General features: G+C 38.9%; 1 protein-coding gene across 1 annotated transcript in view; it reads right to left on the bottom strand.

Moving 5' to 3' along the window:
- Window positions 1-26,057, bottom strand: part of CATSPERB (catsper channel auxiliary subunit beta) — a 158,749-nt gene that overhangs the window by 13,819 nt on the left and 118,873 nt on the right. The window contains exons 20-24 of the mRNA XM_011991778.1: window positions 25,890-26,029; window positions 18,505-18,702; window positions 16,316-16,426; window positions 2,426-2,536; window positions 366-501 (exon numbers count right to left, since the gene is read on the bottom strand). Of these exons, the coding sequence (XP_011847168.1) occupies window positions 366-501; window positions 2,426-2,536; window positions 16,316-16,426; window positions 18,505-18,702; window positions 25,890-26,029 (696 nt within the window). The remainder of the gene's footprint in view (window positions 1-365; window positions 502-2,425; window positions 2,537-16,315; window positions 16,427-18,504; window positions 18,703-25,889; window positions 26,030-26,057) is intronic.

Raw genomic sequence — 26,057 nt, 5'->3', positions numbered from 1 at the left:
CCAGGATGGTCTCGATCTCCTGACCTCGTGATCCACCTGCCTCGGCCTCCCAAAGTGCTGGGATTACAGGCGTGAGCCACTGCGCCCGGCCCCACTGTTGCTATTAATCCACAAAATGACTTTCCTTTTTTTTTGCAGTATAAATTATTCAAAAATGCTTTTACCATAGAATCCAGGCCTCTGGAAGTGATGATGAAATCAGTGGGAAACAGAAGTAAACAGCAATATGCCAACTGATCCAAATCCATTTGCAAGAACTCCTGGCTCTCTTTTGTGTGAACAAGCTTTGAAAACCATTGATCTTTGTAAACCAGTAACAATATTACTTATAAGATAAAATAATTACAGATGAAAGCAAACCCTACTCAGTTTCCAGTTTTGCCTCATGTTCACTTCAGTCACAGTAACCAGATATGGAGATTCCAATGGGACACGTCCATCCTCGTTGATAATTTCCAAAGAAACTGGATATTGTGTAATTGGAAACTTAAAGCGAGGAACCTAAAATACAAATTCCAAGAATGAATGTAAACTTGGAAAAGTCAATAGTCACTTCATTTCCTGGTAAAAAGCGAAAAGATACATTGCCAATAGTTTGGCTGTTCAATGAAATGTGCTTGTGAGGGGTTTCTGCCTTTTCAGTCATGAAAATGTCTTAGAGCAGAATCAATGTGAACTCCAAAGGCAGTCTATACATTGTGGTAACAAAACTCATCACTTCTATAGGCCCTTTTCACAGGAATTTACTATGATGTCATTCAAACTTTTTTTTGGCTAAATCATATCCCAGAAAGCCATGCATAGATCGCTCACCCTCCTTTTGCCACTTTTCCAGCCAGTCAGTCTTTCAGGCACAATCTGTAAACTTGGCTCTGGCATCAGAGCTTAAATCCAGCCCCAAAGCATGTTAATAATGTGATCTTTGACAAATTGCCTGACTTCTCTGTGGCTCGAATTAAATGAGACAAATCTCGGAGAAGACTTAGAGTAGCATTTAGTAGATAGTAAGTGCTCACAAAACATTATTTTAGTTCAGCAAGGGGGTATATAAAAACAGCCCTCATCATTTACAGAATGCTGGCCAGACACAATGGCTCACGCTTGTAATCCCAACACTTTGGGAGGCTGAGGCAGGCAGATCACTTGAGGTCAGGAGTTTGGAAACAGTCTGGCCAACATGGTGAAACCCCATCTCTACTAAAAAATACAAAAATTAGCTGGGCATAGTGGTGGGCGCCTGTAGTCCCAGCTACTTGAGAGGCTGAGGCAGGAGAATCACTTAAACCTGGGAGGCGGAGGTTGTAGTGAGCTGAGATCGCACCATTGCACTCTGGTCTGGGCAACAGAGCGAGACTCAGTCTCAAAAAAAGTAAAAACAAAAATGAAATAATGATAATTTACAGAATGCTGACTCTATGCCAACATATTGTGTGTGTGTGTATATATATATAATATGTATCATATATAGTCTCTAGATGTCTTATATGTAATTTTACATATATGTAGTCTGTGAAATAACAGTTTCTCAATATACAGTCTTACAAGGCCTTTGAAATTGATCTGTTTGAAAGATATACCAACTGCATATTTGTTTTTTTCTTTTTTTTTGAAATGGAATCTTGCTCTGTCACCCGGGCTGGAGTGCGGTGGTGCGATCTCTGCTTACTGCAACCTCTGCCTCCCAGGTTCAAGCAATTCTCCTGTCTTAGCCTCCTGAGTAGCTGGTACTACAGGTGCACGCCACCATGCCCGGCTAATTTTTGTATTTTTAGTAGAGATTGGGTTTCACCATATTGGTCAGACTGGTTTCGAACTCCTGACCTCAGGTGATCCACCTGCCTCGGCCTCCCAAAGTGCTGGGATTACAGGTGTGAGCCACTGCACCTGGCCCCAACTGCGTATTTTACTCTTCTAATGCAAACTGTGATACTAACAGAATAAAATATTATTTGACACAGAAGCCTTCTCTTAACCAACATATTATACCGTCTTTCATTTGTGACTGTCAGCAGGCTGAGCTTGATTACAATGACTTTGCCTTCTATGTTCCAAGAACCTGATACAAGATACTCAAAGTTGTTTTAAATGAATCAATATTTACTATAACCTGGTATAGTGTTTTACAGACAAGTTGCTTTCGTATACATAGGGGTGTGTTTGGGTGTGGGCGAGTGTGTGTCTTTATACGAATGCTGTGGAATGGACAAGGTAGTGCAGGTATTACTGTTTTATTTTACCAATGAGGTTCATTAACTTGCAAGGTACATTTAAATCTGGATCTTTCTAGCTCAGTGTCACATTTAGCTCTGCATCATAATAAGACATTATTTATAGGTCTTAGTTTTCATGTTTAACCCAAAGGCACATTTCAAAATCTTGTTGATAAGAAAGTATCCTATCTTCAGGTAATTAAAAATGATCTTACTTTTTCCCTGCAATCTGAGAAAGCAACAGCATGTGAAAACTTCTGATCCTTTGTGCAGTTACATTCCTCCCGAGTGGAAACATTAGCACACTGTTTGAATTTACCAGTTTTCTGCAAATAGAAGTAACAGATGTTGACTTGTTTTTCTGTGTTGCAGGATTTCTGCAAACTGATAAATATCTAATAAATATTTATTCCCTGAGTAAGTGAAATTCCTGAGAAGTTAAAAGGGGAAAGCAAGTCACTAATAATAAAGTAAGAATAGAAGTACAGTGTTTCTGAATTTTAATTGCCCCCTTGTGTGGTAATTTGAACCTGAGTATTACTCAGCCACTTACCGGTTTACCTCGTGCAGTTGCATGGGACCTAGAAAGACTGTGTCATTCTGAATTCTGCATCCCAGGACTACCAAACTAACTACTCTTGGCCCCTGCCATTGCAGGGATCCAGATGGAGACCTAAAATGAGTGGCCTTGATGACGTGGGGCTGCACACTCTCCAAACCTACTATTTCATACTTGTCTTTCTTCATAGCATACGTTGATATTTTAAATCTCCACTCTATCTGCCCATTTGTCCTTCATTTATACTTGATCTCTCTTGCCATTACTTTATTATTATTATTATTATTATTATTATTTTTAGAGATAGTGTCTTGCTCTGTTGCCCAGGCTTTACTGGAGGGGCTCAATCATAGCTCACTGCAGTCTTGAACTCCTAGACTCAAGCAATCCTCCCATCTCATCCTCCCTAGTATTATAGTTGGGACTACAGGCACACACCACCACACTTGGCTGATTGAAACAAAATTTTTTTGGTAGAGAGTCTATCCTGACTATGTGATAGAAAAGAAAAATCCATTTTCTGGGGAGAAATTCAAGCCAGTTGCAGAAATTTGCAAGTAGTAAGGAGCCTACTGTTAATCCTCAAGACTTTGGGGAAAATGTCTCCAGAGACCTTCATGGCAGCCCCTTCCATCACAGGCCCAGAGGCCCAGGAGGAAAAAGTGGTTTTGTGGGCCAGGCACAGGGTCCCCATGCTGTGTGTAGCCTAGGCGCTTGGTGCCCTGTGTCCCAGCTGCTCCAGCTATGGCAGAAAGGGGCCAACGTACAGCTCAGGCTCTGGCTTCAGAGGGTGGAAGCCCCAAACCTTGGCAGCTTTCACATGGTATTGAGGCTGTGTGGGTGCACAGAAGTCAAGAATTGAGGTTTGGAAACCTCTGCCTAGATTTCAGATGTATGGAAACACCTGGATGCCCAGGCAACAGTTTTCTGCAGGGGTGGGGCCCTCATGGAGAACCTCTACTAGGGCAGTGCAGAAGGGAAATGTGGGGTGGGAGCCCCCACACAGAGTCCCTACTGGGGTACTGCCTAGTGGAGCTGTGAGAATAGGGCCAACATCCTCCAGACCCCAGAATGGTAAATCCACTGACACCTTGCACCGTGTGCCTGGAAAAGCCGCAGACACTCAACATCAGCCCATGAAAGCAGCCAGGAGGGAGGCTGTACCCTGCAAAGCCACAGGGGTGGAGCTGCCCAAGACCATGGGAACCAACCTCTTGCATCAACATGACCTGGAGTCAAAGGAGATCATTTTAGATCTTTAAAATTTGACTGCTCTGCTGGATTTTGGACTTGCATGGGTCCTATAACCCCTTGGTTTTGGCAAATTTCTCCCATTTGGAATGGCTGTATTTACCCAATATGTGTAACCCCATTGTATCTAGGAAGCAACTAGTTTGTTTTGATTTTACAGGCTCATATGTGGAAGGGACTTGCCTTGTCTCACATGAGACTTTGTAACGTGGACTTTCGGGTTAATGCTGAAATGAGTTAAGACTTTAGGGGACTGTTGGGAAGGGATGATTCGTTTTGAAATGTGAGGACATGAGATTTGGAGGGGTCAGAGGCAGAGTGATATGGTTGGCTGTGTTCCCATCCAAATCTCAACTTGAATTGCATCTCCCAGAATTCCTATGTGTTGTGGGAGGGACCCAGGGGGATGTCATTGAATCACAGGGGCTGGTCTTTCCCATGCTATTCTCATGATAGTGAATAACTCTTACAAGATCTGATGGGTTTATCAGGAGTTTCCAATTTTGCTTCCTCCTCATTTTCTCTTGCTGCTACCATGTAAGAAGTGCCTTTTGAACTCTGCCATGAGTCTGAGGCCTCCCCAGTCACGTGGAACTGTAAGTCCAATTAAACCTCTTTATTTTGTAAATTGCCCAGTCTTGGGTATGTCTTTATTAGCAGCATGAAAATGAACTAATACAACGGTGAGGTCCCAAAAGCTCATTTTTAGCAGATGGTGAAGTCTCATGTCTTGTGAAGAGAAAATAGGGGGAAGGAAGGGAGAAAAAAACAACAGTAAAAAAAAAAGAACAGTCCTGGAAAAATCAATATAGGCCACATTACTCTGAAGTCCATACATTAGTAGGCAGGTATGAAAGTGGCTTATGTATGTAAATAGGTTGTAGTTATTTTCTTCTGAAGTTTAAGTTGTCTGGCTTCAGTTTGCAGGGTTTTAAGAAAGCACAGCTTAGTTTTCAGTGACTCCAAATTAAGAAAAATGGGGAAAAAAAGAAGGAAAAAAATTGAAAACATTATTTTGAAGACTTGTAGTCAAGAAAAATTCGAATTCGATCCAAAATATGGAAAATAATAAAAATTGAAAAAAACATTAGGCAAGACTAGGATCTAACAACAGATCTACTATAGTTTAGAAACATAATTTTTCTCTCTCCAGTTTCTCAGTTTTACTAAAGACAAATCATGGTATGACTGGTATGCTTTATTACACTTGGCCTAATTATTTATATATAGTACAGCAAGAATAATTATTTTTTACATAGGCTTTTAACTTGGCTTTGATGGAACTTTGTTCTATAGGAGGAATCAGATAAGACTTATTTATTTATTTATGTTTAATTTATTTATTTTTATTTTTATTTTTTAGTAGAGACAGGGTTTCACCGTGTTAGCCAGGATGGTCTTGATCTCCTGACCTCGTGATCCACTCGCCTCAGCCTCCCAAAGTGCTGGGATTACAGGCATGAGCCACCACACCTGGTCCAGATAAGACTTTTTTAAAGCCGAGCCCAGCCATGGATTTGTGCTATCAAATATTTATGAGTTTGGTGAATTTCCTCTCCTCTTGAGGATCCAAGATAAACCTGGGGCCTCTGTGCCTGTCAGAAAGTGACATTCTTTACTAAGGACAGGTCAGAAACTCTGTACAGGGACTGTGTACACAAACTATGAGGCCAATTTCCCAAGGGCTTTATTGGCTCCATAAGTCAAGTTTGATTCCTTAAAGAAAAGCACATCATTCCAGTCAAAGCCTTGGTAAAATAACCAGTTTCTCCAGTTGTGTCCTATTGCAAAAGAAAACTGATTCTTACTGCACTTATGCAAATAACTATATTGCCATAGATTAAGAATACTCACAAATAGTTTCCAAATTCTAGAGAAATCAGGTAGAGGGAAACAATTAGGTTCCAAATTTTGTTCACAAAGTATACTTTACTCAATTGTTAAAAGCTGTAAATAGCTTAAAAGAAATGTTTTCTTAACTCTGAAAAACAAAAAAAGTATCAGCAACATTTTAAGCAAAAAGTCAAAAAGATTACTTCTGTTTTCTATTGGTTCCGTTAATTCGGTTAACTCCTATTCTGTTTGATAGTCATGAACATTTCAGCTCTCCATCAGAGTTCTGAAAGTTCCTTTATGCCAATGTCACAATTTCCAAAGTCATCAGAAAACCTGCATTTAAGTGCAACTGTTAGAGTCCTATAGCTAATTATAAATTCATCTGTTTTTTTTTTTTTTTTTTTTTTGAGACGGAGTCTTACTCTGTCACCCAGGCTGGAGTACAGTGGCATGATCTCAGCTCACTGCAACCTCCACCTCCTGGGTTCACACCATTCTCCTGCCTCAGCCTCCCGAGTGGCTGGGACTACAGGCACCTGCCACCACACCCAGCTAATTTTTTGTATTTTTAGTAGAGACAGCATTTCACCATTTTAGCCAGGATGGTCTCAATCTCCTGACCTTGTGATCTGCCCGCCTCGGCCTCCCAAAGTGCTGGGATTACAGGCATGAGCCACCACACCTGGCATATAAATCCACCTTTTAAAGAGCGTTTAAAAGAAGGCAAAACAAGACAATTGTCTATGGATGAAGAAAAGTTTTAAGGCAGCCATAGTTAAAAGACACAATTGACAAGGAAATTTATTACCTCTGTGGCACACAATAATTTTAACATAACAATTATGAATATTACTATAATGTACACTAAGGTATATCAGAATTACAGGAATTTCCTATAAATTTGGAACACAATTAGATATGTATACAAATACAGCCCAAAGAAAACCAAACACCATTTCATATTTGACAATGCTTCCTGTATAATTTTTATACCAAAATAAGCCAAGTTATGTCATTTTTGGACTTAAGGAAACTAATGTCTTAAAGGACTAATTAGGTTAGATAAAGACATAATTTTTTTTTTTTTTTTTGAGATGGAGTCTCTCTCTGTCGCCAAGGCTGGAGTGCTATGGTGCCATCTCAGCTCACTGCAAGCTCCGCCTCCCAGGTTCATGCCATTCTCCTGCCTTGGCCTCCCAAGTAGCTGGGACTACAGGCGCCTGCCATCACGCCCAGCTAATTTTTTCTTGTATTTTTAGTAGAGACGGGGTTTCACTGTGTTAGCCAGGATGGTCTTGATCTCCTGACCTCGTGATCTGCCTGCCTCAGCCTCCCGAAGTGCTGGGATCACAGGCATGAGCCACTGTACCCGGCCAAAAAGATATAATTTATAATTTGCTTTTGAAAAGTTTGTCAAATATAAAAGGTTTAAAATACTTGATATTACAAAATAGGATTACAGGTCATTGTAAAGTCATTTATTTAACCAAAGTGATAATTCCAGCATTCCAAAAAAAGCGAAAACCTTCATTATTTGAGTTGAGACTTAATTTTTTAAACAAGAAACCCTAATAAAAACAGCATGAAGCCAATTACATTTGTTTTTCAAAATTTTATAAACAATCTATAAAATTTAATCTTGATTATAAAATATAACTTCCATAAGCCTTTTATAACCTTTATTAAGAAGTTCTTTAATGCTTCAAGAAAACCTTGTTAATCTGACATGGGTGTCCATTTACTGGTTTTGCAGCAGTGTGCCTTTGACATTAATAATTAATTTATAGAGAAACTGAACTTATTTTATCTTTCACAATTGGCCCTTACAATCTTATGTGCCCACCTCTTCTGCGATAGTCCCTGGGCCTTGAGGAGTTGAATGGCTTTAATATCCTGCCCTGTGTCTCAGGAATGCAGTTTGTTTTAATTTGTATCTTCTCTGGGGCCTGAAGATAAGGCTTTAATTGCTGTCAGTGTTTAAGATTTAGCAGGACTTGGTGTCCTTTTTAGACTCAGGAGTTAAAGCCCTGTAACTCAATGTTGCAAGGACTTTAAAAGCACATACAGGAAGACACATGGATGTAATAACATTAATTTAAAAATTTGTCAGCCGGGCGCGGTGGCTCAAGCCTGTAATCCCAGCACTTTGGGAGGCCGAGACGGGCGGATCACGAGGTCAGGAGATCAAGACCATCCTGGCTAACACGGTGAAACCCCGTCTCTACTAAAAAATACAAAAAACTAGCCGAGCGAGGTGGCGGGCGCCTGTAGTCCCAGCTACTCGGGAGGCTGAGGCAGGAGAATGGCGTGAACCTGGGAGGCAGAGCTTGCAGTGAGCCGAGATCCGGCCACTGCACTCCAGCCTTGGCGACAGAGTGAGACTCTGGCTCAAAAAAAAAAATAAAAAAAAAATAAAAAAAAATAAAAATTTGTCTCAGTTCTTTTTCCTAAGCAAACCAAAAATAATAATATGACAACTTGATTCTATAAAAGTTTTTTTTTTTAAATGTATAAATCCTCTTGTTGTGACTTATACTGACTATTCATTACATGGTTGTACTTTCTGATTTGTTCTGAAACTCCCTCCTTTTTAAACAACCAGTTATTTTATTTTAGGACTAAATTTACCACAGAAGATTCTTTCTTATATAAAATTATTTCTCTTTAAGCTTTTTTACCTAAAAAAAATACCTCTTTATTTTTATAACTTTTTTTACATCTTTTTTTATTCCTGGCTCCTTTCACATTGTTTTGTATATAAGCTTTAACTAAGCTTTGAATTAGACAAAACTTGTTCACTTTTTTTTAAAGGACACTTTTTTTTCTGTAGTAAGAATGTTTTCTTACAATATATATTTATTGGAAAATACCCAAATAATGAAATAGCTATTATTTAGTTTAACTTTATATTCTAAATTGTGACCAGTTTGTCTATAAGTATTTATCCCATTACATTTACCTAATTGTTTTAATTATTTACCTAGATTATTTATGAAAACTGTGACAGTCATGATTTAAAGTTATGAAACTGCCATTGCAAAATTATAACTGAGACAGTGAGAAAAGATTTGACTGGCTGGGTGTGGTGGCTCACGCCTGTAATCCCAGTACCTTGGGAGGCCGAGGTGGGCAGATCACAAGGTCACAAGGTCAGGAAATCGAGACCATTGTGGCTAACATGGTGAAGCCCCGTCTCTACTAAAAATACAAAAAATTAGCCAGGTGTGGTGGCGGGCACCTGTAGTCCCAGCTACTTGGGAGGCTGAGGCAGGAGAATGGCATGAACCTGGGAGGTAGAGCTTGCAGTGAGCCAAGATTGTGCCACTGGCACTCCAGCCTGGGTAACAGAGCAAGACTGTCTCAAAAAAAAAAAAAAAAAAAAAAAGATTTGACCTAACTGATTCCACACTGCTCTTAACCTGCAAGCTGTACTTGTTCATTCCTGGGCATAGGATGAACTAACTTTGGAAGGAACTTAGTTTATAGTTTAGCTTTGAAACAAAGATGATAACAGTCCTTTCCCAAAACAAACCTCCTTATTGTCTGTGGATCAGACTGCCTAAAGCCACAGGATTAGAAGTTATGGTAATCTTACTAAATTCAAGATGCACCTATTTTCATTAAACCCATATCAATGTTTTATTTATTTAAAATTATACAAGCAAAGGTCATTCTATTTTGGGCTAGGTTTATAGTTTTGTAACCCCTATGCCAAATTTTGACATCTTTTAGTATTTGGCAGGGATAAGTATGAAATTGCTTGATTAATAAGTGCAAACAAAAATGTATGCTGGGCAATTCTTAAGACATTTCTAATATTACTTTACCAATAATTTTAAAGCTAGCTATTTATTATAGATTTTACTTAAGTTATATAAACTTGAAAAAGCATTTGACTAGTCTTTGCTTTTTCAGTGTCTTATTTAAGTGCTTTTATTTTTGTAAGCCAATTAATTAGAGCTTTTATATATTTTAGTAGTGAAACATTCTGTACACAACACATAAATACAATACATATAAAAATGTATTAGGCATGCCGCTGCAAGTACGTTTTATAAATTTACAAAATCCCCCTTACCTTTTTTTCCTATCTTAGACTTTCAGATTCTTGTTAACTTGTTTCACAACCCTAGGCAGTTGTCAGCTAAATAGCCTTAAGTTTGCACATTAAAGGAAACAACTCAGGTGAAAACCAAGTAGCAAAATTTACATCATAAAGTACAGAGAGAAAACATCTGGTGGTGCTAGAGGGAGACACTTTTATTTTTCTTTGAGCCAAATTAAACTTACTCTTTCTTAAAAACCCAAAAGTAGGCTGGGCGTGGTGGCTCACGCCTGTAATCCCAGCACTTTGGGAGGCTGAGGTGGGCGGATCATGAGGTCAGAAGATCAAGACCATCCTGGTTAACATGGTGAAACCCTGTCTCTACTAAAAAAAATACAAAAAATTAGCCGGGCGTGGTTGCGGGCACCTGTAGTCCCAGCTACTTGGGAGGCTAAGGCAGGAGAATGGCGTGAACCTGGGAGGCAGAGGTTGCAGTGAGCAGAGATCGTGCCACTGCACTCCAGCCTGAGTGACAGAGGGAGACTCTGTCTCAAAAAACAAACAAACAAACAAACAAAAAACACCCAAGAGTAGCCTCTGTTGCAAACTATTTTAGTAAAAAAAAAAAAAAAAATTTCAGGTGAAAATGGAATTCAGTCGACTGAGAAGAAAAAGAAAAAGAAAACTTTTGCTCAAAAAAAGGACAAGGTCTTAGGAGAGAAAAACAAACAAAAAACCCCAAAACATGAAGGCTTTTCAAATACAAACATGCACTCATATACACATAAACGCACACATCTTGGATGTTAGCCCTTTAATTAAGCTAACTTTTAAGCATTGAGCTCCTTTAAAAAATTTTGTTGAAAATCTTATTACCATATTTCAGCTAGGACAAAATGCTGCTAAACTAACAATTATCACACAAATTATATGATTTCTGTATAAAGCTGAAATTACATGATTTATACAGAAATTATACGATTTCTGTCTAAGTATCAGAGCACTCTAAATGTAAGCAGAAATGAACACCAGCTGTTGTTAAATGCTAACTTTAGTCATTTAAAAGGAAACTGCAAGACAGAATCCTAAACCAGTTTCTGACCTACTGACGGGTCTCAGGCTGTAGACTACTCTCTACCATCCTAGAAGCAGGGGGAAAAAAACCTCATCTTCCCTGTTGAAAGTAAGCTCAAACTCCATAAAGGAGTTACCTGCCTTCCATTGTCATCGAAGCAGGAAAAACTTGCCTTCCGTAGGAAGCAAGTAAAACTCTAAAAAAAGAGGAGTTGTACAGCAAAATAAACTTTAGATCTTGACCAAGTTTTGGGATATCAGGGATTCACTAGAGGGCGTGCTCTCAGACCTCAGCAAATTGTCCTATTGGTTTGAGTCATAAACTTAGCTCAAGCTGGTACCAAGCACCGATAGGAGATTTGTCAAAGGTCAGGGGCATCTCCACTCAGAATCCCTTCGTGGTTACCAAAATGTGAACCTAGAAAATCTAAGAAAGGTCTCAGTTAATTTAGAAAGTTTATTTTGCCAAAGTTGAGGATGTGCCCGTGACACAGCCTCAGAAAGTCCTGACAACATGTGCCCAAGGTGTTCAGGGTGAAGCTTGGTTTTATATGTTTAGGGAGACATGAGACGTCAATCAATATATGTAAGAAGTACATTGGTTCAGTCTGGAAGGGGAGGACAACTTAAAGCAAAAGCACAAAACTCAAGTGGGGAGGGAGCTTTCAGGTCACAGAATGGTGATACACAAATGGTTACATTCTTTTGAGTTTCTGATTAGCCTTTCCAAAGGAGGCAAATCAGATGTGAATCTATCTCAGTGAGCAGAGGAGTGACTTTGAATAGAAAAGGAGGCAGGTTTGCCCTAAGCAGTTCCCAACTTGAGTTTTCCTTAGTGATTCTGGGGGCCCAAGATATTTTCCTTTGACACCACTGAATGGATATAGCACATTTTGTTTATCCATTCATCAGTTAATGCGCATATGATTGTTTCCACTTTCTGGCTATTATGAATAATGCTGCTATGAAGTTTTTGTTTGAACATATGTTTTCAATTCTTTTGGATATATCTAGGAGTGAAATGGCTGGGTCATACAGTAATTCTATTTTGACTTTTTGAAGAAGCACCAAACTGATATCCATAACAGCTGCACCATTTTGCATTCCTGCCATAAATACATGAGAGTTTCAGATTCTCCACATTCTCGCCAACAATTATTTTCATTAAAAAGGCAATTATTATAGCTATTCTAATGACTGTGAAGGGATAGCTCAAGTGATTTTGATTTGTATATTTCTAATGACTAAGATGTTGAGTATCTTTTCATGGGCTTGTTGGCTGTTTATATATCTTCTGTATTAGTCCATTCTCATACTGCTATAAAGAAATACCTGAGACTGGGTAATTTATAAAGAAAATTTTTGTTCGTTTGTTTTTGTTTTGTAAGAATTTAATGTGTAAACAAATACAGAAAAATAAGCATTTTTAGCAACCAAACAGTTTTGCTCAGGATAGCAATTTTAAAGACACTTCAACACTTTTATGTAAGACGCTAATTCTGCAAAATAACGTTCACTTTCCTATGGAATAATTTCACAGTCTCGGATTTTAAGCCAGAAAAATGAGATTCATGCTGGTAAAGCAACCTGCAAATCCTGCCTGTTCTCACAACTAGTATACTTTAACATTGTAAAAAGATCTTCCAAAGTGGGGAAAGAAGGCTCTCAAAGGGGATGACTGATGCCTCCCAGAGTAAATCCTTGCCCCAAGGGGCTGCCCTGCTATCTGCAAGACTAAAACGGTCATGAAAAATTCACAGCTAAAAAAAGAAATAAACTTTGCCTTCGGTGTATTTGCCCGATTCAAGTGGTTATTAGCAGATTTATAATAAGTAGGTAAACAGAACAATATTGATAAGATTTCTGAGAACTAAATGGTATTTGGCTCTGGTACTAAGGAGTTGAGAGAATAAAACACCTATGTTAATTATCAACTGCAAATGACAACTTTATGTGAGACTTCTATTCTAAGGCTTACTTGATTCATGTATTCCATTTAGAATCTTAAATTTTTTTGATACTTCCTTTAAACAAGAAGTAATTCACAAATGATTAACAAGCACTAAACTAATAAGATAGGTCCTCACACCATCTTGAATTATTTAAGAAAGTATTGCCATTGAAAGTGATCTTTTTCCTGAGAAAGTCATGTTGCAAAATGGCACAAGACAATACACATTTTCTCTAATTTTCTGCAGGAATACAAGATAGGAAAATCACATTACAATATATTTTGTGAGGAAAACACGTTTCTTAAAATCGTGTTTTCAGTTACTCTCCAAACCACAAATTTTTAGAGGGTGAGAGCCAAATGTAAATGAAGAAGTGATCTTTATGGCAAGAGAATGAATACATATGGTAAATTTTAGTTGGTGTTTACACAATTTTTGTAGGAAATTGTTTATGAGTGGAGACACTAAGGCACAGAAACAACCAAGCTCAGGTTCAAGGTTAAGTTTAATAGTACAGGTAGAAATAGAATCTAGGGATCTGATTCTCACATTAGAGGATAATAATATCTTCCTAAAGGGGAAAAATAAATTTTTTTGGTAGATCACATTGATAAATCATTTTTGAAATATACAATATGAATTTCCTTGAAAATCTTTGGCTTTATAGGCTGAGGTTTTTAGTTATTTTTTCCCCAAAAATATATAAAGTTAGGGGAGCTAGCTTTAAAGTTAAACAAAAAAATTAATCTTAATTTCAAAATGACCTGAGTTCATTTTGCATTTTTATATCAATCAATTGTGCAGCTTGAGTACACAAAAGGCCACTACACTTCCCTTCATAGAGTTCACACACACATTAGTCTCTACTAAAAATACAAAAATTAGCTGGGTATGGTGGTGGGTGCCTGTAATCCCAGCTGCTTGGGAGGCTGAGGCAGGAGAATTGCTTGAATCCGGGATGCGGAGGTTGCAGTGAGCCAAGATTGCGCCACTGCACTCCAGCCTGGGTGACAGAGCAAGACTCCGTCACAAACAAACAAACAAAATGCAGATTTCAGGACGGTACCTCATAGTTTCTGATGCAGTAGCTATGAGATTCAGAAAGATGCATTGAAATATTTTTGGGGTGGGTGCAGTGGCTCACGCCTGTAATCCCAGCACTTTGAGAAACCGAGACGGGCGGATGACGAGGTCAGGAGATTGAGACCATCCTGACTAACACGGTGAAAACCCGTCTCTACTAAAAAATACAAAAAACTAGCCGGGCGAGGTGGCGGGCGCCCGTAGTCTCAGCTACTCGGGAGGCTGAGGCAGGAGAATGGCAGGAACCCGGGAGGCAGAGCTTGCAGTGAGCCGAGATCGCGCCACTGCACTCCAGCCTGGGGGACAGAGCGAGACTCCGTCTCAAAAAGAAAAAAAAATTAGCTGGGCATGGTGGCGGGCCTCTGTAGTCCCAGCTACTCGGGAGGCTGAGGCAGGAGAATGGCGGGAACCTGGGAGGCAGAGCTTGCAGTGAGCCGAGATCCTGTAATCCCAGTTACTCAGGAGGCTGAGGCAGGAGAATCACTTGAACCCAGGAGGCGGAGGTTGCAGTGAGCTGAGATCGCCACTGCACTCCAGCCTGGGCGACAGAGCTAGACTCCATCTCAAAACTAAACAAAACAAAAAATATTTTTGAATAATTCTGGTTCAGGATATGCAGGGCTGTACTGTTCAGAAGCCCTGCACTCGATGACGCTATTTAATTTGCATGTCTTTTTGCTTAAGATATACAAATTCTCACCTAGTAGAGTCCATGAAGCTACCATGCTTATCTTGTGCATTGCTGTATCTTCAGAAAATGTCTGGATAGTGCCTGATAACACTGGAAATGCTGAAATTAACACTTGTTGGATGCATAAAAGACGGGGTAGTAATCATTAGGTGTACATACATTCCCTATTTAACTCACAAGAAAATCCTGGGGAAAAAACCTGGGAAATGAAGGATTTCCATGTAAATATAGTACAGTCATATTTCAGTAGAGGAGGTGGTTCTAGTGACACATCAAGGTTTGTCTTTGGGAGAAACTGGACGTGGAGAAGAACTCAGTATCATAGTTAATCACTGCCTGGAGCAGAGCTTCTTAACCTGAAACCTAAGATTTCACTAGAAGTCTGTTCACTTCCTAACTGCGTGTGTGTGCATGGTGGTGAATGTGCATTAGTATATTTCACAATTTTAAAGCATTCTCTAAGTCTGTCACTGTTCTGGGCACTGGGGATATAGTAGAGAAGAAATAGATAAAAACCTCTGCCTTATCAGCTTACCTTCTCAAGGGGTCAGAAAGACGAGAAGTAAAATAAGTGAGTAAAATATGTAAAACCGTAGTAAGTGATATGGAGAAAAATAAGGCAGGGAAGGAGGGGAGACAGTGGAGATGGGGGTTATGATTCTAAATAGAGTGGTCAGAGAAAGGCTTACTATGATGGTGACTTCAGGAAAAGCACCTGAAGAGTCAGCCATGTGGTATCAGGCAGAAGAGCATTCCACACAGAGGGATTTTCTGCAACTGTGAAGGCCATGGGGTGGAAATATGCCCAGCATATTGGAGAAACAGCAATGAGGCCAGCATGGCTAGAGCAGATCAAGCTGGGAAAATCAGGTCAGATGTAACGCCAAGGCCAAAGTCCAAGGAGGACTTTATAAACCATTGCAAGAATTTAGTTTTCACTCTGAATGAGATGGGAAGACAGTGGAGAGTTTTGAGCTAAAGAAACACCAATTTTATGTATTCACGTACGTGCACATGTGTATGAATGAATATGACTGTCTGTGCATGTGTATGGGCAGGTGGGTGCATTTTTCTGGAGAGATTCCACAGGCATCCATGTGGTCTCCTTGAGAAGCTGCCCCACGCTGCACTTTTCCTCTGAACCGAAAGGCTCCTCCCTTGTCTCCCTCCCTCCCTCCCCCATTCCATCTTTAGAGAGGCAGGGTGCTGCTGGGAGTTGGTTATTTTCTAGGCAGAATCTTAGCAGGAGTTTAAATGTGTCTGCATTGGAGCAGGCAGTTTTCTTCCCTCCTGGACATCATTCCGTTCACAGAGCTGAAGAGCTGGGGGCTCCTTTCATTTGAGAAAAGATGCTCTAACCCCATCAATGAAATCCAAAGGGGAGTCAGGGAGAGTCAAGGGGGAAAGAGTCCATGTAGACTCCTTGACTCCAAAACTGTATTCAGAAATAGCTGTAAGGGGAGGGGCTAAAGTAGAAGGAGGAGGAACAGAGTAGTAATCATGATAATAACAGCTGCACCTTCTCATTTAACACTCACAGCTATATATATAATTTTACTGAATGATTTCCTGAATTCAAATAAATGCTAGTTTATTTGTAAAAAAGTTATTTACCTTTGACAAGTGAAACAGGTTTCTTGGTATGGGTTTGCTAGGATCTGCATGATAAAAATTATCTGTGAGTGGAATAGCAATTCCCATATTAGATGGAGGCCTGTAGTTTATCTGCAAGTGATTAAACAAAGAAAATATGTAATTCATTATTATGAAGTCTTTAATTTATAGATCTTGATTTTCTAGAAAACAAATCAATGCAAAAATTCCATTTTTAGCTACAGCTACAGGTATTAAAGTAAATTTCTCCCCCAACTTTTCTACCCCTCATTTTCTGGAATTTCAACAATTTTAACCCATGGTAATATAACTTGTAAATAAGTGAAAAAACTGCCATAAAGTCAATGCAATAAAGTTTAAACACTTTATCAAAGAGTCTCAGTGATGTATCATAGTTAGTAAATAATTCTTCAAGTTTGGTTGTTTGCTTTTTGTCACAAAGAAAATTATAAGTAATAAGTTAGTTGACAAAGAGCAACATTTTATGTTTAAAAAGAGTCATAAATTCTGATAAGGCAAAAGTTAAAATTATTACATTGAAATGGGTAGATATATAGTTGAACAACACAGGGGTTAGGGGTACAGACCTCCTGCATGGTCAAAAATTCACATATAACTTTTGACTACCCCAAAACTTAACCATTAATAGCCTACTGTTGACCTGAAGCCTTACTGGTAATATAAAGTCAATTAATATATATTTTGTATGTAATATGTATTATATACTGTATTCTTACAATAAAGTGAGCTAGAGAAAAAAATGAAAATGCATTTATAGTACTATTCTGTATTTACGGATAGTATAACTTTACATCATCTGTTCATAAGGTGAATTGTCTGTCTGAAATCCAGGGAAACTGCAGCTGAAGAACCTCAATCTACAGTGTACTTCAAGAAATTCAGCTTTTTTTTTCTTTTTTTTTTTATGTCATGACTTTTCTCTGCCTCTTGGGAGTACCTTCAGCATCACTGGTGGCACTTCATATGGGACCCATGGTGTTATTTAAGGTTTACGGTGTTACCCGATGAAAAGTACATTAGAGACACGAGAGGTCACTTTTTATTGTGATTTGCAATTTACTGGCTAGGTGAACTGCTCACGTGCAGATGAATAGCCTCTCAGGGCATTTTAAAGGAATACTGGCAACATTTGAGTTCACCCAAGTAGCACCAGGAAGTGGCTACAAAATTATTACAGTAGTACAGTGTGTACTACAGCTGATTGTATGCAGTTATGATTTCATACTGTATCTTTACGTTTGCTTACATTTCTCCGGCTCCATGTAGGATCTGTGTTTGTGTGTGTAAGTTTTGATAAATTTTAACTTTGTGTGCATAGTATATGATAGTAAGTGATAAAATAGACTAGTATCTATATATAATTTATGCATTCATGACATATCCAACTTTTTATTAATTTTTTAGATGTTTCTTTTTAAAATGTATGTATTTATTTTTGAGACAGAGTCATGCTCTGTGCTCTGTTGCCCAGGCTGGAGTGCAGTGGCACCATCTCTGCTCACTGCAACCCCTGTCTCCAGGGCTCAGCCTCCCGAGTAGCTGGGATTACAGGCGCATGCCACCATGCTGGGCTAATTTTTGTAGTTTTTGTAGAGATGAGGTTTCTCCATGTTGGTCAGGCTGGTCTCGATCTCCTGACCTCAAGTGATCTGCCCGCCTTGGCCTCCCAAAGTGCTGGAATTACAGGCGTGAGCCACCGTGCCTGGCCAATTTTTTTCTACATTTTTAAGCTATGGGGTTTGTCTGTGAATTTTTTCAATTGTCACAAAATTCCAAAAAAAGTCCAATATATTTCTTGAAAAAAATCCGCATGTAAGTGGACCTATGCAGTTCAAACCTATTGTTCAAAGGCTGATTGTATCAGCTTAGGACAAGTCAATGTAAGGGAAAATAGTTGAATATATCACAAAAGCCAAAGGTCACACCAACATATAAAGTGTAAAATGATAATAATAATGACACTAAGTTACCAGGAAAAATAATTGTTTCAGAAAGCTTTTACAGTTTGGAAATCATCATCACATCCTCAAAATGACATGAGGATTAAAAAATAACTGTGAAGTGTTTTGAGCCACTCACAAAAGAAATGCTGAAACCGAATGGGTAGGCAATCACACAAAAGTCACACAGCATTGCTTCTTAAACCAATATACTTAGATTTTTTTTACCGGCAAAGTTTTGATGAGGTTAAAACCTTGACTGTCTTTATGAACTCCACTAATCCAGTCTTCAGACGGGATAAATTTGCTAGGAATGTGATGCATAGATCTGAGATAACTACAGCTGCTTTTCAGTGTTGGCACCATGGTCGTAACAAAGCACTCAACAGAGGCTGACCACATAATAAATGCCATTGAAGTTGAACCCTGGAAATAACCAAATAAATGAAGGTTATTTAAAGTAACTGCTACGGACTGAACTGTGTCCAACCAAAAACCACACGTTGAAACCCCAACCTCCAGGATCTCAGAATGTGGCTGTATTTGGAGATAGGGCCTTTAAGGAGGTAATTAAGGTAAAATGAGGTCATTTGGGTGGGCCCCAATCCAATGTCACTGGTGTCATCTTACAAGAAGAGGAGATTGGCCAGGCGCGGTGGCTCAAGCCTGTAATCCCAGCACTTTGGGAGGCCGAGATGGGTGGATCACGAGGTCAGGAGATCGAGACCATCCTGGCTAACCCGGTGAAACCCTGTCTTTACTAAAAAATACAAAAAATTAGCCAGGCGCGGTGGTGGGCGCCTGTAGTCCCAGCTACTCGGGAGGCCGAGGCAGGAGAATAGCCTGAACCCAGGAGACGGAGCTTGCAGTGAGCCGAGATCGCGCCACTGCACTCCAGCCTGGGGGACAGAGCGAGATTCCGTCTCAAAAAAAAAAAAAAAAAAAAAAGGAGAGGAGATTAGGATATAGACAACACAGAAACTGAGGGGCAACCATATGAGGACACAAGAAGATGGCCACACACAAGCCAAGTAGAGGGGCTGCAGAGGAAACCAACCCTGCTGATATCTTGATCCTGAACTTGTAACCACTAGAACTGTAAGAAAATAAATTTCCATTGTTTGAGTCACCAAGCCACCAAGTCAGTGGTATTTTGTTGTGGCAGCTATAGCAAACTAATATAGTGAAGAATATAGAAAACTAAAAAATATAGAAAAAGAAGAAATAGAAAAAGACATGACAGAAGTAGAAAAATATTTGACCATAAAGATCTGTTTGAGAATAAATCACAATAGAAGACATATTCTTTTCCAGGAAGAAATATATTACAATCTAATTGGTTTTGGGAAGCATTTGGAAATAAGCTAGGAACCTGAGGACCAGCTGGGCACAGTGGCTCACGCCTGTAATCCCAGCACTTTGGGAAGCCGAGGTGGGCGGATCACCTGAGGTCAGGAGTTCAAGACCGGTCTGGACAACACGGTGAAACCCCACCTCTACTAAAAGTACAAAAATCAGACAGACATGGTAGCATATGCCTGTATTCCCAGCTGCTTGGGCGGCTGAGGCAGGAGAACTGCTTGAGCCCAGGAGGTGAAGGTTGCAGTGAGCCAAGATAACACCACTGCACTCCAGACTCGGTGACAGAGCTAGCCCTCTCAAAAAAAAAAAAAAAAAAAAAAAAAGGAACATGAGGACTATAGTTAATAATAGTGTATTATATTCAGTACTTAAGTATTTTTGCTGAATCAGCAGATTATAGCTGCTTTTACCACATTGGGGAAAAATAGGTGCCCATGTGAGGTATTTATTCCACAATGGTAATCGTTTTACTACATATATGTGTCTTATAACAACACATTGTATTCCTTAAATATACACAACAAAATTTATTTTAAAATATTTTAAAAAGACTTATTAAATAAATGCCATTATTACATCCAACTCATCTCGTTGAGGCTTCCTCATTCACTGATGAGCCCCTGAATATTTGGTTTGATGATATGAATAAAATAACTTTGATTGTTTTCTGTTTACTCTTTCTTTCTTTCTTTCTTTCTTTCTTTCTTTCTTTCTTTCTTTCTTTCTCTCTTTCTTTCTTTCTCTCGTTCTTTCTTTTTCTTTAGAGACAAGATCTTGCTCTGTCACCCAGACTGGAGTACAGTGGCACTATTATAGCTTACTTCAGGCTTGAACTCCTGGGCTCAAGCTATCCTCTCACCTCAGCTTCTTGAGTAGCTAGGACTACAGATGTGTGCCACCACGCATAGCTTTTGAAATCTGAAATTTACTCTTAGCAATTTTGAAATGTACAATACTCTATTATTAACTATATTCACCATGCTGTTCAAATAACTAAAAAAACTTTTTCTAAATTTTTTGTAGAGACGGGGTCTCACTGTGTTGCCTAGGCTGGTCTTGAACTCCTGGCCTCAAGTGATCCACCTGCTTTGGCCTCCCAAAGTGTTGGGAACACAGATATGAGCCACCACACTTAGCCTGATTGGTGTACATTTTGAAAATGAAATTCACTTAGTAATCACTGTATTTCATAAAGATAGATTTTTATCTAGATTTTTGCCAGATTTTAAAAATACATGCACAGTAAATGTACTTGATCTTTGAACAATATTAAACAGCAATACAATTCAATAAATTCTATTTACAATTCTGAAGTATTTTTGGAACTTTAAAAATGTAGAAATACTAATAACCGTAGTGATATAGTAGGTTCTGGTAGCAGTCATTTTGTCCTGTCCCCATACTCTGTAGCCCTTAAGAATAGCGTGTTTTTATTACTTTTGTCAAACACATTGACCCTGAATCTAAGCAGAGTTCCACTACTAAAGGAAATACAGAGGTCTAATGGCAAAAGTTAAGATACAAGGAAGCAAACAGAAAAATCTGGAATGTTGGAAATTCTATAGTACAACTGACCCAATTTCTATAATTCAATGGCAGGGGAAGAAAATGGAGTAGTAGCTGCCTTCAAATAAAAGACTTAAAAGATAAACAACCACATACCGTGTGAATCTTGTTTTTATCTCAGTTCAAACAAACTGACTATATATATTTTTTTTTGAAGAAAATTAGGGAAATTTGAGTATGAACTACATTTTATACAATATTAAAAAGTATTTTTAAAAAAATTTAGAGATGATAATGGCCATTGTCATTATGTGGGAAATAATATACTTTTTTTTAGAGGTGTGTATTGAAATATGTAGGCATGAAATCACATGCCTGATGTTTGTTTTAAAATACGTCAAAACAAATTAAATAGGGATGATAAAACAAAAGTAGCACAATCTTGACTATTATTTAGTCTGGGTAATGGATGTATGGAAGTTCTACTTTTGTCTATATCTTAAAGTTTTCATGATAAAAAAATTTTAGAATATGTAAGAAAAATATTGACTTGAAAGGATTAAAACATACAGGTAAATGGAATGAGCACGTGTCTAAAAGTCTATATACCATGTGTCCTAATTTTAGGGAAAAAATAAGAAAATATTGTAAGTTAATAGTTACGGAGCGTTTTCTGGGTGCCAGGCATTGTTTTAGATATGCTATTTGTAGTATTGTTAGAGTAGGCAGAAGTGAGCAGGAAGAAGAGCCCCTGGGGAAGGAATCCTTGGAGATGCTGCCCACTGATTGTAGGCGCTACCCACTGATTGTCAGCACTGCCAACTGACAGCAAAGAAAAAAAAACAATGGCTACAATGGCAACTTCTGGCCTCTTGGACTGGGCTTATCAGGTTTATCAGGCCCTAGCTGGAGATAACTGTGGTAGGGACTCTATCTGATGACAAGCACCGCACTCCTCCAAAATCTTGCCCTAGAGTAGCCTTTTGCTCATTATAATACTAAAAAGCACACCCTGGGTGGAGAATTTAAATGCTAATGAGACATACGATGCGATGTGTGTACTAGCACGTGCAACCACAGCACATGCGCCCAAGGGACCACTCGAAATATGCTTGCAAGTAACACCCCCTCATGGCCCTTCACGAATAATCATGTAAGATTCTCACGAAGAAGGTTTCACCAACCGGGAGCTGGATCGTTCTCTCAAGCAGCCAGCTCTGAGCGTATTGTCGCTTTAAATAAATTCCCTTGCTGCACATCTCTTGGCTGAATTTTTTCCTCCAAGAAGACAAGAACTGAGGACCCCACACTCCTCCTGGTAACATTATCATATTTAATTCTCAAAACAACCATATGAAGTAGCTATAATTATTGTCATCTCCATTTTATAGATGAGGAATCTTAGCCACAATAAAGTAACTTTCCCAAGGTCACCCACAATACCAGAAGTGAGAGCCAATCCAGGTAGTCTTCTCTAGGGCTCACACTTTTATCCTCTGTTCTGAACCTCTACACTGCCTTTTTAAATACCCAAAATGTTAAAAGTGCTTAGTCATCCTTGAAAGATATGGCTAGGTGCAGTGACTCATGCTTGTAGTCCTAGCACTTTGAAAGGCCTAGGTGGGTGGATCGCTTGAGCCCAGGGCTTTGAGACCAGTCTGGGCAACATGGTAAAACCACATCTCTACTAAAAACACAAAAATTAGCCAGGCATGGTGGGCCTGTAGTCCCAGCTACCAGGGAGACTGAGGTGGGAGGACTGCTTGAGTCCAGGAGCCTAGTACTTTGAGAACAGCCTGGGCAACATGGTAAAACCCCATATTTACTGAAAACACAAAAATTAGTCAGGTGTGGTCGGCCTGTAGTCCCAGCTACTAGGGAGACTGAGGTGGGAGGACTGCTTAAGCCCAGGAAGTCAAGGCTGCAGTGAGCTGTGATCACACCACTGCACTTCAGCCTGGGCATCAGAGAGAGACCCTGTCTCAAAAATAACCAAAACCAAACAAAAGAAAGATAGAATTAAGCATATTTTTCCTTCTCTTTCATAACTTATATTCTAAATTTGCTATACTTATGAATATAATGTGAAATAATTAAATCAATCTGGTTAACATAGCCATCACCTCGAATACTTAATCATTTTGTGGTAAGAACATTTAGAATTTACTCTCTTAGCAATTTTGAAACATACAATACTCTATTATTAACTATATTCACCATACTGTACAATAGAACTAAGAAAAACCCATATTCTTTCTGTCTGAGATCTTGTACCCCAGGGGTCCCCAACCCCTGGGCTGAGGACCAGTACCAGTCTGTGGCCTGTTAGGAACCTGGCCTTAGAGCAGGAGATGAGTGGCAGACAAGCAAGTATTAGTGCCTGAGCTCTACCTTCTGTCACATCAGCAGCAGCGTTAGATTCTCATAGGAGCTTGACCCTTATTGTGAACTGCACATGCGAGGGATCCAGGTTGCACATTCCTTATGATAATCTAATGCCTGATGATCTGAAGTGGAACAGTTTAATCCTGAAACCATGCCCCCGCATCCCAGTCCATGGACAAACTGTCCTCCATGAAACTGGTTCCTGGTGCCAAAAAGGGTGGAGACCACCATTGTAACCCTTGACCATCCTTCTTACCTCCACCTCTGTAACCACCATTTTGTTCTCTGCTTCTGTGAGTTCAATTTTTTAGATTTCACATATAAGTGAGGATGTGTGGTATTTATCTTTCTGTGCCTGGCTTATTTCATTTAGCATACTGTTCCAATTCCATCATTTTGTTGCAAATCACAGACTTCTTTTAAAAGGCTGAGCAGTATTACATTATGTATATATTCCTGTACCACATTTTCTTTATCCATTCATCTCTTAATGAACTTTTAGGTTGACCCAGTAACTTGGCTGTTGTGAATAGTGCTGCAATAAACACTGGTACACAGACATCTTTTTGACAAACGGATTTGAAATATTTTGGGTAAATACCTAGATGTGAAATTGCTAGATCATACAATAATTCTATTTTTAGTTTTTTGAGGATCATCCATACTGTTTTCCTTTTTTTTTGTTTTTTTTGAGATGGAGTCTCTTCTCTCTGTTGCCCAGGCTGGAGTGGTGCGATCTTGGCTCACTGCAACCACTGCCTCCCGGGGTCAAGTTATTTTCCTGCCTCAGCCTCCCGAGTAGCTGGGACTACAGGCGCCTGCCACCACGCCTGGCTAATCTTTTGTATTGTTAGTAGAGACGGGGCTTCACCCGTGTTAGCCAGGATGGTCTCGATCTCCCAACCTCAGGTGATCCGCCCACCTCGGCCTCCCAAAGTGCTGGGATTGCAGGCATGAGCCAGCACGCCCGGCCTATCCCATTTTCCATAGTGACTCTACTAATTTGCATTCCCAGAAACTTTGTACAAGGGTTCCCTTTTCTCCACATTATCACCAAAACTTATCTTTCATCTTTCATCACTTTGTACCTCATAAACTGTTAATTTACAATAAAAAAATAAAAAGGAAAAATGCCGAAGAGCACATTTATTCCGTATCTGTATCTAGTCCTTTCCTGCGACTTTTTGTGGTTCTCATTTACTGAATAAAGTAATGCTAATGAAGGGTTTATGCCCTGGAAATTGTCCACTGTTAAAAAAAATGACTTGTAAATTTATAATTTGAAAAATGTTTGCTTTTCCTGAAGAATTGAGATATTTCTTCCTCTTAGATACTAGGAGTTTAGTAAGCTACATGTGTTTTATTTTTCACCATTTAGTTTTCATTTAGTAGCTCATCTTTATTCTATCACAATTTCAATAAATCAATTATATTAAGTACATATTAAGAACATGATATGAATAATAAGCCTTTATTTCAACTAGTGAATTTCTTATTATTTAAAGTGTTCCCTTTTTTTTTTGAGACAGTTTCACTCTTGTTGCCCGGGCTGGAGTGCAATGGCACGATCTCAGTTCACTGCAACCTCTGCCTCCCAGGTTTAAGCGATTCTCCTGCCTCAGCCTCTCGAGTAGCTGGGATTACAGGTATGGGCCACCAAGCCCGGCTAATATTTTTGTATTTTTAGTAGAGATGAGGTTTCTCCATGTTGGTCAGGCTGGTCTTGAATTGCTGACCTCAGGTGATCCACCCGCCTTGGCCTCCCAAAATACTGGGATTACAGGCGTGAGCCACCATGCCCAGCCCATGTTCCCTATTTTTAAGCAGTTGAAGGAAGAAATGTAATTAACCTGTATATACGTATAGAGTGATAAAAAGAAGTCCAAGTTAAACAACAACAACAAAAGAAATGGCCTCAATTGCTACTGTTTCTTGTTAGTTTTTTCTTTAATTTTTAATGGGATATTTGCAAAATTTATAAATTGAACATATTAAATTGCCAAGATTTCACTGTGTTTTGGTCTGCAAAAGAGTAATTTCATATAGCTCAACTTAATATTTTTGTGGTGAAAAAATATGATTCTGAAATGTGCAGTTACCTTTAGTTGCATCTCAATTTTTCTTTTGTTAAGTTTGATAAATCTATAAGTAATTACTAAAAATATTATGTAGGACATAAATCTATTTTTATAAAATTATTACAACGTTTTCTTCAATATATTTATCCTTGTAACCCTATACTCTTATGTGTGTACTTATAAACAGAGATGTCTAAAATGATGCTCATTAAATATTAATAATAATTGCTTTAGAAAATTTTTTCATTAGTAAGAATGTTTTGTAAATGAAGAAAATCCTACCTGATGTAAAACTTTGCTAGCTGCAGAAATTGCTATTAGATAACTGTCAGTATCATCAAAAGCAGCGTCAGCTTTAACTTCCAACAAATTAGGGTTTCCAACAAACACAGTCAGTAGTGGTATTTCAAGCATTCGAAAACCTATGGAAACAAGGTTAACAGTTAATCT

The sequence above is a fragment of the Mandrillus leucophaeus genome, unplaced genomic scaffold, assembly GCF_000951045.1.
Source record: "Mandrillus leucophaeus isolate KB7577 unplaced genomic scaffold, Mleu.le_1.0 Scaffold4, whole genome shotgun sequence".
NCBI lineage: Eukaryota > Metazoa > Chordata > Mammalia > Primates > Cercopithecidae > Mandrillus > Mandrillus leucophaeus.
Note: the sequence above shows the minus strand (reverse complement) of the source record. Positions and strands in the feature narration are given on the sequence as shown.